Raw genomic sequence first — 16,515 nt, 5'->3', positions numbered from 1 at the left:
CCAGAGAGAAGCTTTCTTTTCAGGGTCACGAGGAATGACCTGAGTCTTTGTTCCAGGACTCCCAATATCGACCGCTTGGCCAGAGGGGGAGTGAAGCTCACGCAGCACCTGGCAGCATCACCCCTGTGCACACCCAGCAGGGCGGCCTTCATGACGGGCCGGTATCCCATCCGCTCAGGTACCCAACCTCCTGGTTCCGTCACTGCGGCCCTGGTCCACCTCCCAGTCCTAGGTCTTCCCCTGTCCTAATGGTGGGTTTCTCCTGGCTTAGGAATGGCATCTCGGTCCCAAGTGGGAGTTTTCGTCTTCTCCGCCTCTTCGGGAGGACTTCCCCACAGTGAGATTACGTTCGCCAAGCTCCTGAAGAATCAAGGCTATTCCACAGCTCTGATAGGTATGGGCAGCTGGTGGGGGGGGGCAGTGCGAGGACCTGGGTGAGTGGGAAATTGGGGAGGGCATGAGAGCAGCCTTCTTGAAGATGAACTCACTGATAGCGTTTGCACAACCGTAAATAGGGGAGAAATTATTTCAATGTTAAATTCAAACACCATGCGTCTATATGTGCTATTTGAATGTGTAGATGTGTGTCCTTATTTATGTATGTATGTGTATGCGTGTGGATGGATGGATGCATGCATGGATGGCGGATGGATGATGGATGGTGAAATGGATAACTAATCATGCACACACACAGCATGCAAAACTACACACACACACACACACACAAACACACACACCATACTATTGATAAAGGTTTACATTTTACGTTTCAGTACTAAAATTGGGTCTGAATTTTTCTCAGTTGACATTCCCACTGATTTTATCCCCTGGGTAGGAACGAATCCTTCTCCCCTTTCACTTGATAAACTTGGGTCTATGCAGGTCATCAGAGGAATCCTAGAACATCTCATGGGAGCAAAATGACCGGTCTCTTTCCTCCCACATTTTGTCAGACCACCATCACTTTTTTCTCTTGTGTGAGGCACTCCCTAATTTAGTGATACAGTCACATTTCAATTTTTTTAATTAATTTTTTTTTTTTTTCGGTACACGGGCCTCTCACTGTTGTGGTCTCTCCCGTTGTGGAGCACAGGCTCCGGACGCGCAGGCTCAGCAGCCAGGGCTCACGGGCCCAGCCGCTCCGTGGCATGTAGGATCTGCCTGGACCGGGGCACGAACCCGCGTCCCCCGCATTGGCAGGCGGACTCTCAGCCACTGCGCCACCAGGGAAGCCCTCATTTTTATTCTGTTTTATTTTTTGGCCACACTGCGTGGCATGTGGGATCTTAGTTCCCCGACCAGGGCTCGAACCCGTGTCACCTGCAAGTGGGAGCGCGGAGCCTTAACCACTGGACCTCCAGGAAAGTCCCGTACAGTTCACATTTTATAAGAAATGTTTATAGGTGTTTACAATAATTACTGAGTTATGAGTATGATTTCCTCATGCCTCAGGGGTAGTTTTTACATATGGATTCATTTCCACTTCTAACATTTCAGGGACAAAATCAAGTTGGTTTTAAGACTTTCCTTTTAAGGAAATGTCTTTAAAAAAAACACATGTCCCCCAGAAAGGTTGGTGTTCATCTATGTAGTTTTGTCTCCTGCCTATGAAGTATGTGAGGTGTGTGTCTTTCATTTTATTTGTATTTTTTCCAGTCACTAAATCCCCTCTTGTTTTCTGGTGGAGAGAGAGGTTCCTACCCTACCGTTTTTGGAAACGGAAGAATGGTTTTGGCTGATGAATATGCAGAAAGAGGCCGCTTTCCAGCGTGCGCAACTCAGAAGCTGACCTTCGTGTCGGGGTGCTCGTGGGGACTAAACATGCCGCCTGTTTGTTTGTCTGCTCAGGGAAGTGGCACCTTGGCACCAGCTGTCACAACAGAACGGACCTCTGCCACCACCCCTTGAGCCATGGCTTCGACTATTTCCATGGGCTGCCCGTGACCAACCTGAGGGACTGCAAGCCGGGAGAAGGCAGCGTGTTCACCAGGGCCTTAAGGCTGCTGGTCTTCCTCCCCCTGCAGGTCATCGCCATCACGCTGCTGACCCTGGCCGTGCTCAGGTGCCTGGGGCTCGTCCAGGTGCCCCCCTGCATCTTCTTCTGCCTCTTCTTCCTGGCCGCCCTGGTCCTCGGCGGCCTGCTGTGCTTCCTGCATTACTTCCGGCCCCTGAACTGCTTCCTCATGAGGAACCGTGACATCACCCAGCAGCCCATGTCCTATGACAACCTCACGCAGAGGCTCACAGCAGACGCGGCCCAGTTCATACAACGGTAGGTATCGCCTCCCAGCCTGATGCTGCCTGGGACACATGCCATATGCTATTTCAGGTGTTTCCATGGAGGTGGAGGAACCGGGGTGGCCTTTTGAGCCACGTTTCCCCTTCTGTGGTTGGGAGATTTCTCCAGCTGGGCGTGTATTGGGCGGTGGGGGGAGTGGGTCGGGAATTGCCATGACCTGGGCTCCCCGCAGAGATGCTTTGCCAGTTTCCCGCACGTCCTCTGCTTATGAGGCCATGCCCCAAAAATGTCTGGGTGACAACAGGGACCTTAAGGCATCACCACGGTCTTTACTCTTCAGGTGTGTGATTAAGAGAGGAGAGGCCATGTGTATTGTTTACTGTAGATGTTATGCGATATAAACAACGTGAGGAGATCCACGATATCCTGGGCACGTTTCCGAGCAGAGCGACTCTGAGGGTCAGCTGGGTGAAGCAGGTGATCTCTTGTGAGTCTGTTGGGGCCTCTTGAGTTTGTAGTTTCGGTGTTTGCGGTCAGCGAAGCGGGTAGCCATCCACGGAGGGCTTCACAGCAGTCTGTCTCAGGAACGCTTGCTCTTAAAAACGAACAAAATTGTTTTGTTGCCTTTAAAAGTTTAGAGGATAGTCCTACAGAGAAAGGTGGGAACACGGTGGGAAAATCAGATGTTTGGCCTTGGTGGTTACTTGCCCTGCCCACGAGAGCAGGTCTGTTCAGACACCAGAAAGTGGAGGAAGCTGGCAACATGGCGTGATGAAGGACGTATTGATAATTCGATTCTTAAGAGAGAGGGGAAGATGTTCAGCTGGCCAGCACGCTGGTGAACATCTGTGTCCGTGATTTTGAACCTGGAGACACTGTGGAGCTATCAGTGCTCACGGTCAGCCTACCCGTCAGCCCGCACAGCCAGAGGCGGCCATCACTTGAACGGACACCCGCATCGTGGGCGTGGCGCTTGGTGTAGATCTGTCCCTTGTGGGATCGCCTTTGATAGCTCAGTACATGGTGGCGTAGAAAATTGGATCGTTGGAACTTCCCACAGGTAGACCAAGAGGGGAAGAGGGGAAAAGCTCTTGACTGTAGGTGGAGAACTGTGAGTCCTCAGACTTTGTGTAGGGAGGTGCCGGGGTCCTGGCTGAATCTGAACATTGCCAGTCTTACGTTGAGAAATTCCTACAGAGAGTAGTTCTAAGGTAAGGCTTTGCCTCTCCCTGTTAGCAAGCTCCCCTAGAGTTCTAAACTCCTGTAGAACACTCTGAGAAATGCTAGAGCATCTGTGGGTCTTTGCTGTTAGAGAACGGCACCATCACTAAGCTGCCTAGATTTTTCTAGAAGGCGGTGCTAACATGATCTAATGCAGAAGCTTCTGAACTTCGTAAGACATACATTTCACACCATCATCCAATGAGATGTCATACACAGATGTTTAACTGAAGCAAAAGTTTCCAGAAAGGATTTATTTCTCCATAGAGTGATCACTTCTGATACTTCCTACCTGATCCCCTTCTGTTTTATTTTATTTTTTTTAATTATCTGGTTGTGACACGAAATTAATGTCATGACTCAACAGTGGGTCCCAGTCTGCATGGTAGACAAAGCTTTTACCTCATGGGTGAGCCTTACAGTATTTCACAAGTGAGAGAACGGCCATTCCGAGGTACCGTGGCACTCTGTGGATGGCAGACCTACCCGTTTAAGCCAGAATACAACCGTCTGCTGTTTGGCAAACTTGCTGAAGCAGCGGAACCCTCTCCTGTCCCTGTCCGTTGACTAGCAATCCCTCAGAAACCTGTGGGGAGGGGCTGAATAATACAATGCTCCTTATGAAATCACAGGCTTCAGGAGTGATCCTCAACTTCCAGGGTGAGGCACATCTTGATGGCATGTGGTATTTGGACACAGATGATTGAACCTACAGGCTATACGAATATTCATATGCTTAGGGGGAATTTTAATGGGTTCCTTGGCGTATGACTTTGGGACGGGCTCGAAGCAAATTTGATTAGCCTGAGGGTATTGAACCTCAGCCAGTTCATCTTTGTTTAACTTTAATTTCATTTATTTTTTTATTGAAGTGTAGTTTATTTACAATGTTGTGTTACTTTCAGGTGTACAGCAAAGTGATTCTATTACATATACTATAGATATACTATGTACATATATAAATTCTTTCTCAGATTCCTTTCCATTATAAGTTATCACAAAATATTGAGTAGAGTTTCCTGTGCTCTACAGTAGGTCCTTGTTGTTTATTTGTTTTATGTATAATAGTGTGTATCTGTTAATTGCAAACTCCTAATTTATCCCTCCTCCTGCCCTTTCCCCTTTGGTAACCGTAAGTCTTCTATGTCTGTGAGTCTGTTTCTGTTTTGCAAATAAGTGCATTTGTATCACTTTTTTAGGTTCCATGTAGAAGTGACGTCATATGGTGTTTGTCTTTCTCTGTCTGACTTACTTAGTATGATCATCTCTAGGTCCATCCATGGTGCTGCAAATGGCATTATTTCATTCTTTTTTATGGCTGAGTAATATTCCATTGTATATTTATACCACATCTTCTTTATCCATTCATCTGTTGATGGACACTTAGGTTGCTTCCATGTCTTGGCTGTTGTAAATAGTGCTGCAGTGAACATTGGGGTGCATGTTTCTTTTCAAATTAGAGGTTTCATTTTTTCTGGATATATGCCCAGGAGTGGGATTGCTGGGTCATATGGTAACTCTATTTTTAGCTTTTTAAGGAACCCCCATACTGTTTTCCATAGTGGCTGCATCAACTCGCACTACTGCCAACAGTGTAGGAGGGTTTCCTTTTCTCCACACCCTCTGCAGCATTTATTGTTTGTAGACTTTTTGATGATGGCCATTCTGACCGGTGTGAGGTGATACCTCATTGTAGTTTTGATTTGCATTTCTCCAATACTTAGCGGTCCAACCAGTTTATCTGGATTGTAATGGGGTTTCTGCAGTTTTCTTCCAGAACTAGATATCTAGGATGCTCTAGCAACACCATAGCGGGAGGTTATGCTTATTGAATTATTTGAAAAGGGTTTAGTCTTTAAATAGGTGATCCTAATGTAAACGACTATTGCCCACATTGGAGCAATGCATAAATAGGTCAGTATTAGTGACAATACTACCACGTGTGTACCATGATGTCATTCACACAAAAAACTTCTCATATACATTATCTGAAGATTCAAAGATTTTAAACATCTAGGTAAAATCATCCTTGGGTAACATCGTCTTCCTGTGTTACAGGAGATATCTGATTTGCTGAATTGTTATTTTCAGGAATCTAGAGAGAATTGCCTTAATATGGTACCAAAGAATCATAACAGACTGTGACACTATCATATTTATAAAAATTTTTTTCATGGACCTGAAGACATTTAAATGTGTATCTCTTTGACCAGAATGTCCTGAGAAGTTTAGGCAGGCCTTACGAGCTCTGTGAGACATGGATTCAGGGCTACTCAGAAGCAGAAGAAGGAAAACCTCGTCCAAGCAATAACGGTGTTTGTGAAGTTTATTCGGATGCTCTTGAATCAAAATTTTCCGATTGAAACCAGTGCTTTATTTCAGTGTATTGATCTAAAAACCAGTTTTGGGGTACACAGCTCTCCCTGGGTTCATTTGTCAAAGGTGATGAGGCAAATGATTTAAGCTCTCATTTCTAACATTTATATTCTCTCTCTGAACCTTGTGGATGAAATGATTTATACTCAGACGTTTGTTCTCGAGATACTAACTTGCGATATGAAGATACAGATGACAAGGGCATAAGGGGATGATGCTTTATTGGTTTGTGACTGTCTCAGATGAAGTCTGCTGAACCAAATTTAGGTACGTGCCCCGGGATTACAAGCAGGTGTTTCCAAGTTGAGGAGAGTGACGGTGTGGAATATATAACTGTGCACTCCACGATCCCTCACCCTAATTTACTCTTTTAGGGATAGAACTTACCTTGGGAAGATGCTTCTACTATTAGAGACCTAGATAATTAGCTCAACATATGTTCTAAGCTGTACAGTAATTCGAGACAGGTCATCCTAAACACACTTTAATTAGCAAGAAATCCTTGTTGCTCTGACAGGAAAGGAATGACCTGTAGATTTCTTAGAGATACTTAATCCTCCTTATATGCCCTGAATGAAGGGCCCTTCAGTCATTCCAGCTTTCTCCCTGGTCATGACTCTCATCCATGCTTTGTAAAACAGATCCAGCTTGGGTGCCCAGCTAGGGATGTGTTCAAGTTTTAGCAGATACTGGTTAAATAGACGCCAGCCACTGTGGATATACACGTATTCTTGGTCACGTTTCATACCCGTCACCTCTTACGTGCTACAAAAGGACCCTGGGAGATGGGTGAAGAGATGTCTTCTTTTGGAGGAATTTGAGGCTCAGAACTTTGGAGTGAGAGCAAAAGCCCCACAGGGAATAGTAGATAGTGGGTTAGAACCCATACCTAACTCTCTGTGAGGGCTCTCCTGAGTGGACCATAACAAGCTTGCTGCCTTCCTTGCTGCCATATATACTCTGCAGACTTACCAGTAAGGTTCGAGTGTGGATTATTTGGAAGGAGACTAGGAAATTCAATACCCCTTCTCCAGATGGAAGCGTCCGGGTCCCATGCCCCCAAAGGAGAACACACCTGGGAATTCTTAGATAAACTCATGTTCGTAGTACAATCCTTAACCGTGGCGAGGGAGAAGTGGCTGAGTATTCCGAAAAGATAAAGGCTACGTGGTGACGGGTGAATTTAGCAAGTTAATTTTGTTCCCAAGGTAGCTTTTTAGTTCGGGTTGAACTGCATTGAAAAAGGTGCGATGTCAGCGGGTGGAAAGAGATTCACGTTTCCAGTCGTCCTTCATAGAGAGAGGTGAACCCGGGTCATTTCTGCCACGGCAAGAGCCAGATTTGTTGGCCCCTTCGCTCCCTAAAGTCACTGAAACCGGCGTTTCGTTGCTAGAAAAAGCATTTCAGTTGAAAGGAGCCACTGTGTGTTTCTCTGCCAGTAAAGACACCCTCACTCTGAAGAAATATTCCAAAGCGATGACTTTATGCAAACCCACGTAATTTGTATAGTTTAGGGTATCCAGTTACTGGATTCATAAATGCATATGAAATCTACCAGGAGTGTTCTGTTCTCCAGGTCCTGGTTTATGGGAGTTGCATTGACATTACACACAGACACACACACACACAGACACACACACACACACGTGTGTGTGTGTGTGTGTTTGTAGCTTTAAAGCCTATAATCAAAAGTGAAATCAATGCTAACCATTTTCAGGTAAGCTCATTTTCAGATATTTCTTGTGCTTCATGGAAGTGTCCTTTAGGGTCTACCAGAAAACAAGTCCAAAAGCTGGAGATGGCATAGAGTTCTACTTTTTATCGGATTCCCCAGAGTTGTAAGATCCCCTTTTTCTAACTTTACCAAACCCTGATCCCTGACCTCTCCCCACAGGGAAGCCACGTGACATCAGAATTATGAGGAGTATGAGTGACTGCGGGCAGTAACATCCACAGGGAAATGTCCTGCCCTTGGTGGGGAGTCATGGGGAAGAGCCCCCCACCCCAGACCTTTTCTGTAGTCCGCAGTTTTATAGTAAATAAATACGCCTTTGTACAAGCATCGCTTGTGTCACGGTAACGCCCTCAGACCTGTGACAGCTGATAAATGTATCATCGGATATCTGACCTTTTATCCTGTCCTAGTGCTGTCAGCGTTTTGCACACTCAGGGTCCCGAGATGCATTTACAGGGTACCTCCAGCCTAGCCTTTCACCTTGCCAGCTGGGCTGTGGTCTCAGTGGCCGTGATGAATAGCTGTGATTGGACACAAAGCTTCTTTGGAGCAAAGGGATCATTTCATTAGTTTAAGCCAGAAAAGAATAGGGGCGACATTGACTTTAGTTCTTGGTGAGAAAAGTAAATCAGATGAAAGATTAAGGGCAGCACACAGGGAAACACGCGCGTACAGACACGTTCAAAAGTGAAAAGGTTAAATAATCAAAGAATTGTCTTGTTCAGTAAGGGTAGATGCTGCTTGATCGGTTTCCTTTTTTTTCTTTTTAATATTTATTTATTTATTTATTAGGCTGCACCAGGTCTTAGTTGCAGCATGTGGGCTCTTAGTTGCGGCATGTATGTGGGATCTAGTGCTGTGACCGGGGATCAAACCTGGGCTCCCTGCATTGGGAACACGGAGTTTTAACCCCTGGACGACCAGGGAAGTCCCTTGGTTCGTCTTCTACCTTTCATCGGGCAGCAGGACATGAACTTAGGAACGGGGAGTGGTTCTTTGGACGCGCCCCTCCTTCCAGGCTGAGCAAAAGCTGCAGGCGGAATGCGGTTCTGGAGGACGCTTGTCTGTAGCCATCCTGGGTCCAGGCCCACGGCATTCCTACCTGAATGGGGTCTGGATAAAGCGCACTCGGACCTTCCCTTTTTCATCAAACCCCCAGATCTCTTTGGTGCCCCAGGATTATGACCCAAACGGGAATCAGGAGGTGTGAGCTTTGGTACGTCAGGCGTTAAGGCGCAAATACGCCGAGGCCCCGGCTGGCAAGGAAATGCATGCTGGGCGGGATGAGGCTTGGGGCCCGAGGGAGCTGGATTTGGTGCAGCGCATTCGGATGGCTGACTCCTGAGGGCTCCTGCTAACTGCTGTCCCGAAGGAGTGCGGGTGGTACTCCCAGCATCCCAACGTTCCAGAGAAATCAGAAGTACCGATTTGCGTGTGTGCGGGGGACTATTCCGGGGAATTTTTTTTAAGTGGGACATTTCTCGATTTTTAAAAATATTGGCCTGGCTTTTTAGCATTCGGTCCTGATGTTGAGTCAATTGCTGTGTGCTCCACGTCTTAGAAGAGATCCCCGTTTGTACTCACTTCCCTGGTTCCGTCTGGCGAAGCGTGAGGGTGGTCTGCTCACATCCTGCATGTGCTTCTTTCGTGGGTCCAGGCTGGGAGGGAACCTGTAGAATAGATGACCTATCTTTATATCGGGCATCCACCTACTAACAGAGGTATCCCAGACAGGGCAGATTTCCTGGGATGGGGTAACACAGGCAGTCTTGTTTGTTTCCCTTGGAGGGTCCATTCAAGGGGGCACACCCCCATGCTGTTGTACCCCCATCCTTTTAGGGCACTCCTGAGCACTTGGCATGATTACTCAGCCATACTTCCTCTACCTGCTTCCAGGACAAGTCACGATGAACCCTTCGGCGAGGCAGTCCCCACTCATTGCCCACCTGCATTGTCCCCAGAGATAGTCTATTAGGATCCTTGTGTCCACTTAACTGGGCGGGGGTCCTTCTCCAGAGAGGAAGGGGCTCCGTCTAGAAAGCTGAGAGTGGGCAGGGCCTCTCGTCAGTTTGTCGTGAGCCTGTCGTCTTTGCTAGGGACCAAGCATAGACTTGAAGGAGGGGGACACGAGGAGGAAGAAGACAAGAAACACAAACAGAAGCAGAAGGAGAAGAAGCAGAAACAGAAGTGGAAGCAAAAACAGAAGAAGCAGCAGAAGCAGAAACAGAAGTAGTTTGGAAATCCATCTTCTTACCTAGTGTCAAATCTCCTATTACAACGATTTCAATCGTTACTTCTTTCCTACTACCTGAAGCATAAAGAAATTTGACTTTTTTTCCTACAGATGTTCAATACCTCCGGGTTAGGATACTTAACGAATGAACGCCAGGTAATTTAAAGCCGGAAGCATCAAAGAATCTTCCCACCACCTGTTCCGGAATGGGGCGTGTGGCTGACCTCAAGCCCTTTGATTGAAGTCCAGCTGTGCGTGGAGGGTTGAGCCCGATTATGGATGGTGTCTCCAGTCGGGCGTCCTCACTGTACCCCATTGTGGGTACAAAGCCATATAATCTATAGGAGTCACATAGAGTCACAGGCAAGGCTGTCTGTGAAGGATCGTCTCACAAAGAGAGCCCGTCGTGAAGCTTCACAGATGAGGCCATTGTGGGGAAGCTAGGGTGCTTGTGGGGAAGCAGGGGTGCTTGTCATAGCTGGGGGGATGCCAGCATGACTAAAGTCAGGGCAGCATCTTAAATCTCGTTACACAAACCGACCTTCACACCTGGGTATCTATTTCTTTTCCCTCTGTTTTTGTGGGGGAAAGGTGGCTTTCATGGTTTTCCTGTCTTCGTTTTTATATTTAAGATAGAACTTCATTTTTCTGTGGTTTTGAAAATAGCATGTGCTACTTTAAAAAATCAAAGCAGTATAAAAATATAAAGAAGTAGAAAGTTAAAATTGTTCCCAGGTTTTCCCCCGTCCCAACTAATCGTCATCCTATTAGTGGTATCTTTCAGTTAGCGGTAAAAATCCATATAGTGGGGTTTTTGTTTTAAAAAATGTATTCGGAAGTGTTCAGTGAATTGTTTGGGGCCACATGCCGTAGAAAGTGTGCTTTTAAAAGCTCACCAGGTAAGTACACAGGTTACGTCTCTGCCATCGTCCACTGCTGTATCTGAATAGCACCCAGGGGACAGTGGCTCAGACACCGATGCATTTATGGAAAGCGCACGGCAGGAACTTCTGGAATCTCTCTCTCTCTCCAGGAGTGAGTCCTGACCCCTACCAGGTTGAGATTCACTCTCCTTCTCTGTATCCATCCTCTGATGTGCTCCATCGTGGAACTTAAAGCAGCTGAGACCAATTATTGATGGTCTTGTCTGAACTGTGGGTTGCTGATGGCAGGAGCCGGTCCAGCTTAGCTTTATATTGTGAGTGCTTGGAGTCACGTGGGCAGAATAGATGCGAAAGGCCTGGATGGATGAAGTGAACAGCCAGGCGTGTCCATCTCTGTGCGTACAGAGTGGTGGTCACACGGACTCCGGCTGGGTGACTGTTGACAGCGCTACCTGGTTTATGCCTTAGTCTAATCACCAGCATCTGAGGGGTCTCAGGAGGAATGCACAGACGTCCCTAGTTGCATTCCTGTCATTCCCGACGCTGACTCAAATGGGGACACTCGGTGAATAATGCCAAGGTCAGACTTTGAGAAGAGGAACACGGTATGCAAGACTGTGGCAGACAGAAAAAAAAATAATAGTAATGCCATAGCCATCTTCTTGCCTAGGTTTCACTCACGTGTGGACGGGATGTAAATCTTTTTGACTCTGAGATTGGAGTGATTGCAGGTTGCCGGGAAGGTGCAGAGCTGCCTTCTGTATTTGCAACAAATAGAGGGAAGGCATGTAGCAGCTGAAAGTTCTATCTTTTCACACAGCGTGCGAGACAGTGGCAATAAATTTTCAAGAGAGTTGTTTACTGAAGTACTCCAGCTAATAAAAAAGGAGCTAAGCAGTTATGGAGAGATCTCCCTCCCGCCAACTTGCTCCAGCATCATTTAGTTTTCAAGGTCGTAGAGAGGAAGAGAGACCTGGGCCTTCTGAACGAGGGACGATGGCCTTTCCTGCACTCTTGAAGGATAAGGCTGAGCAAGGGTTCCTCCCCCCACACCAACGATCAAGCTGTCAGTCACATCTCAGGATGTGTGCAGGGCAGTAATGGTGGATGTCTGTCCAGCCCACATGCCCGTGCTACATTGATCACACCTCTGTTCCCGGAGGGTAAATCTTCGTAGTTCGGAGTTTGTGCAGCTGGGTACGCTTCCCTAAATGTTCCAGGGTTGGGTTTTGTGTATAAAACCTCATCAGTCTTCTTGGACACCTAGCACCTTGGCTGGTATCTGTCATGGGCAGTCTACTGGATGCCAAAGAGATTACAGAAAAATAATTCTGTACATAGGTGCATATTTATAATCAACGCATGAATGACCCTCTCCCCTTCCACCCAGGGTCCCCCTACATTACAAGACAGAAATCACATCCCATGGTCATTGATTGAGCCCCAAAGGGGTACCTCTTGGACTCACCTGTTCTCCCTGCCCTCTTTATGAAGGACGTTCGTCTTGGGCTCCCTTGTTTGCTTGTTGCCCCCACTTTATCCTTTGTTTTTTCATCCTCACCTCACGTTTTCACATGCCTTCATCTCGTGATCCCTGTGATTATAAAATGCCAATAATGTTGATGGCTGCCTCTTTCCTCAGTTTTCTTAATTTTTTTCCAAGCTGGTGGGCGTGCAGTAGCTCATCCTTCTCTGCCAATCACACCCTGCATTTTTTTTTTTTTTTTGGCGGTGTGTGGGCCTCTCACTGCTGTGGCCTCTCCCGTTGCAGAGCACAGGCTCCAGACGCGCAGGCCCAGCGGCCATGGCTCACGGGCCCAGCCGCTCCGCGGCACGTGGGATCTTCCCGGACCAGGGCACAAACCCGTGTCCCCTGCATCGGCAGGCGGACTCTCAACCACTGCGCCACCAGGGAAGCCCACATCCTGCATTTTAAGTTATGACCATGTACATGCTTGGGAAATGGAGTTTTTAAGCTTCCTTGTCTATTTTCCTTAACGCTAAGTCTAAAGATAAATGGGAGAGCAGAGGAGCCTGAGGTGGCAGTGAAATTGTACCCATTCGTAATGTAACTGTCTATTTTGGGACGAGTATGAAGAGTGAGATTTTATGTTCATTTTGGGAAATCCAAGCCAGTTTTTAGCGCCCTAATCTGCTTCTTGAGAAGGAGCTACAGTGTATCCAGTTGTGAGGAAACGTGCGCCCAGAATGACTAGGGTGGAAATTGAACAGGCCACCTGTGTGGCCAAAGTCCATGGTGTCCCATGGCTTAGTCTCACTTCTTTCAGGGCCTTCAAGGGTATGTACCCTTTGAGATAGCCAAGGGATGCCTTTGGTACACACGCTCATGCAGATATCATCAGATCAGATGACAGCTCCTGTGCGTCTGTCTGCACGTGAATATCTCTGCTTTTCTTTCTGAGAGGCAACAGTGAGATTTATACAACAGAGGTGGTGGGTTCTAATTCTCCTGCCTTCAAACTCTAGTTACTGAGAGAAGTGGGGCAAGCCACTTATAACCTTTTTTTTTTTTTTTTTTGCTATCCTAGCTGTGAAATAATAACAGTATTTCTTCATTTTATACTCTTGTAAAAGAAAAAAAAAAACATGTGACAGAATTCATCTCCCAGCGCTGGAAATATAAAACGCTATTCAAGTAATCAACAGCAAGTTGCTGAATTTGCTGTTTTCAGAGAACAGGAAGTGCCTGACTCACTCATAGTGTGTTCTTTTGTGTTTATTTTCTGTTCCCAAAAGCGAGCGACCTTGAAAGTGTGATACTCAGTAGATGTGAGCAGTTGACCCACAAGTGCGGTAGGAGCTGAAGGAACCCAAGTTGTATTCACATTAGGAAATTGAAAATGAATTTAGAGGAGTGTCATCCATTTATTTATTAAAGGTAAAGTTACGGCATTTGTGAGACCCAGTTGTAAATTTGAAGTGGTTTTGGTTATCATGAGGGGTTAGGTTAGTAAGTAAACAAATACAAGAAATGTTGCTTGAATTAAATAGATTCTTCCTTTAGAAGCTTTGCTCGTTGCTTGAATTAAATAGATTCTTCCTTTAGAACTTTTGCTCAATGGCCAAGCTGTCGAACACAGGTTGTGATTCCTCCAAAACAGCCAGAGACTTTTGACTTAGGTTAGAAGTTTGGAGATATAGATCTACATATATAGGTAGACACACACACAGACACATGTGTGTGTGTGTGTGTGTGTGTATAAAATATTTATACATATATGTGTATATATATTATATTGTATATATAAAATATATATGCACGCATATATATAATAATACCTGCTGTAGAGCAACTTTTACATGAACCACGTTGCATTCATGAGTCCCAAGTAGTTCACTAAAGGTCTGGGTGGTACTTTTGAAGCTGAAAGAGCTAATGCAATATTTCATTGAATAACAGAGGTTTACGGAAGCGATGCTACCTGCCAGGCGTTGTTCTGGTGCCAGGAATCCACAGATGTAGGTGACATGCCCCAGCCTGTGGTCTAGTGGGAGAAGGAGAGCATATAAGTGATCCTTGGGGAGACCAGCGGATGCTTTATCAGAAATTACATTCATTCACCCATTAATGCATTCATTCCCTTCTTCATTTATGCCCTGATAGCCTTCAAAAGGGCACTCACTCAGTATTCCCTTTTAGCCAGAAAGGAATTGCTGATGGTCGCCTGGAATAAGGTATAGGAGAAGGCTATTGCATGAAACTGAAACACAGCAACTGAGTGCATTTCTCAGAGGTCCACTAGATGTCAAGAGGAAGTGATGTGACTAATTGATCCCTTTGAGCAGACTCAGGTGTGAACCCCCAGACCTCCCTACAGTAACCATGCTGCCTGGAAGTTGTCCCAAGGACCACATGTGCACAGTGACTTTTAACGCTCCAGGGACTTATAATGCTCCAGCATCTGTGCTTTCTCAACAATTCCACCAGACTAGGTTTAGGTGTACTCTGAACTACGAAAAGCTTTTGCAATACCATCCGTCTCTCTCTCGACTAAAGTACAGATTGAGGCCAGTTCAGAGGATGTTCCGTTCAACTTCCAAAATTCAGTATTGACAGTGGAGTGTTCCTGCCAGGAGACTTGTTCTCTAGGAGAAGGTGGGCAACATGGCGGCACGCAAAGTTGAACTGGCTTTGAACTGTGGATCTAAGTAGTTGACAGCTCAAGATAGTGTCCTTACTAGGTAGGAGCGTGTGCGCACGCACGTGTGTGTTTTCCAGAAAGAATACAGTTTTGTAGGTGCTTCAATTCATATAAATTTCAGAGAGAGAGGGAAGAATAGAATTCAAGAAAAAAGTAGGTCAGTCTCCAATACATTTTTTTTTCTGAGTTGTCTCTTTGGAGAATATCTCAAGGACATAGCACATCAGTCTGCTGAACTGTAGAGGGTGCAATGATTACCTATGGAGAGAGACTTGCCATCCCCCAAATAAGAGATTCCGTATTCAGCATCATTCAGTGGTGTTTTCTGAATTTTCAAACTGCATCGTGTAATCATAGGTTGATCCTAATCAGAATGGTGGCCACATCTTCCTTATCCATTCATTCGTTGATGGACACTTAGGTTGCTTCCACGTCTTGGCTATTGTGAATAGTGCTGCTATGAACATACGGGAATGGATGAGGGAGGTGTGGTACATATATACAATGGAATATTACTCAGCCGCTAAAAAGAATGAAATAATGCCATTTGCAGCAACATGGATGGACCTGGAGATTATCATACTAAGTGAAGTAAGTCAGAAAAAGACAAATATTATATGATACTGCTTATACCTGGAATCTTAAAAAACTGATACAATGAACTTATTTACAAAACAGAAGCAGACTCACAGACTTAGAGAACAAACTTATGGTCACCAGTGGGGAAGGGTAGCAGGGAGAGATAGATTGGGAGTTTGGGATTGACACGTACACACTGCCATATTTAAAAGAGATAACCAACAAGGACCTTCTGTATAGCACAGGGAACTCTACTCAGTATCCTGTAATAACCTAAATGGGAAAAGAATTTGAACAACAACAGATACAGGTATATGGATAACCGAATCACTTTGCTGTATGCCCGAAACTAACACAACATTGATAATCAACTATATTCTGATACAAAATAAAAATTTTTTAAGAGTTCACTGCCATTAAGTCAGAGCTGATTTAATTTTCCTTAGTTAGTACACTGAATCTGATATTATTGTTTGAGACTGAAAAATTACAAATGCCATCTTTTTTTACCAAGGGAATAAACATTTTCACTTTCAGAATAAAAAAACAAGCAAGCAGCAACGGTGGCCAACATGTTTATTTTGCTCTTGGATTTTGTTTTTTTTTTTTTTTCAGGAATGCTAAGACCCCTTTCTTGCTTGTCCTGGCTTTCCTGCACATGCACACGGCTCTCTTCTCTTCGAAGGACTTTGCCGGCAAAAGTAAACACGGCGCTTATGGAGATGCTGCCGAGGAAATGGATTGGAGTGTCGGTATGTGTCCCTTTATCTTCAGTCTGTCCTTCAAATGTGACTGAGGCTTTTCCTGCTTCTATCTTACTTCCTCTGAGTTTCCACCTATGTCCCCAATGCCTTTAGAGACAGCACGTGCTTTTTGTTTTTGTGTTTCAAAAACACTAACTGTGAAAGGTAAGCAGAATACAAAACGCATCTCAGCCCCGAGTCCATGCTTGTGTTTACCAATGGATACAGCAGCAAGAGGAGTCTGGGTCTGTGGGCTGGTGATCAAAGAGATGAACGAAGAAAATGAATCAAAGCATTAATCCTTATCACCACTTATTCTTTTAGCAATTCAATGTGAACAGC

General features: G+C 45.6%; 1 protein-coding gene across 9 annotated transcripts in view; it reads left to right on the top strand.

Annotated features, from left to right (window-relative positions):
- Window positions 1-16,515, top strand: part of STS (steroid sulfatase) — a 344,330-nt gene that overhangs the window by 98,462 nt on the left and 229,353 nt on the right. For all 9 annotated transcript variants that reach the window (XM_089904840.1, XM_089904837.1, XM_089904836.1 and 6 more), the window contains 4 exons: window positions 57-178; window positions 272-394; window positions 1,849-2,272; window positions 16,046-16,182. In XM_089904840.1, coding sequence (XP_089760966.1) covers window positions 57-178; window positions 272-394; window positions 1,849-2,272; window positions 16,046-16,182 — 806 coding nt within the window. The remainder of the gene's footprint in view (window positions 1-56; window positions 179-271; window positions 395-1,848; window positions 2,273-16,045; window positions 16,183-16,515) is intronic.

This window comes from Delphinapterus leucas, chromosome X (assembly GCF_059928025.1).
Source record: "Delphinapterus leucas isolate spDelLeu-1000000601 "Yukka" chromosome X, BTC_Dleu_Yukka2, whole genome shotgun sequence".
In the NCBI taxonomy this organism is placed as follows: Eukaryota; Metazoa; Chordata; class Mammalia; order Artiodactyla; family Monodontidae; genus Delphinapterus; species Delphinapterus leucas.
Note: the sequence above shows the minus strand (reverse complement) of the source record. Positions and strands in the feature narration are given on the sequence as shown.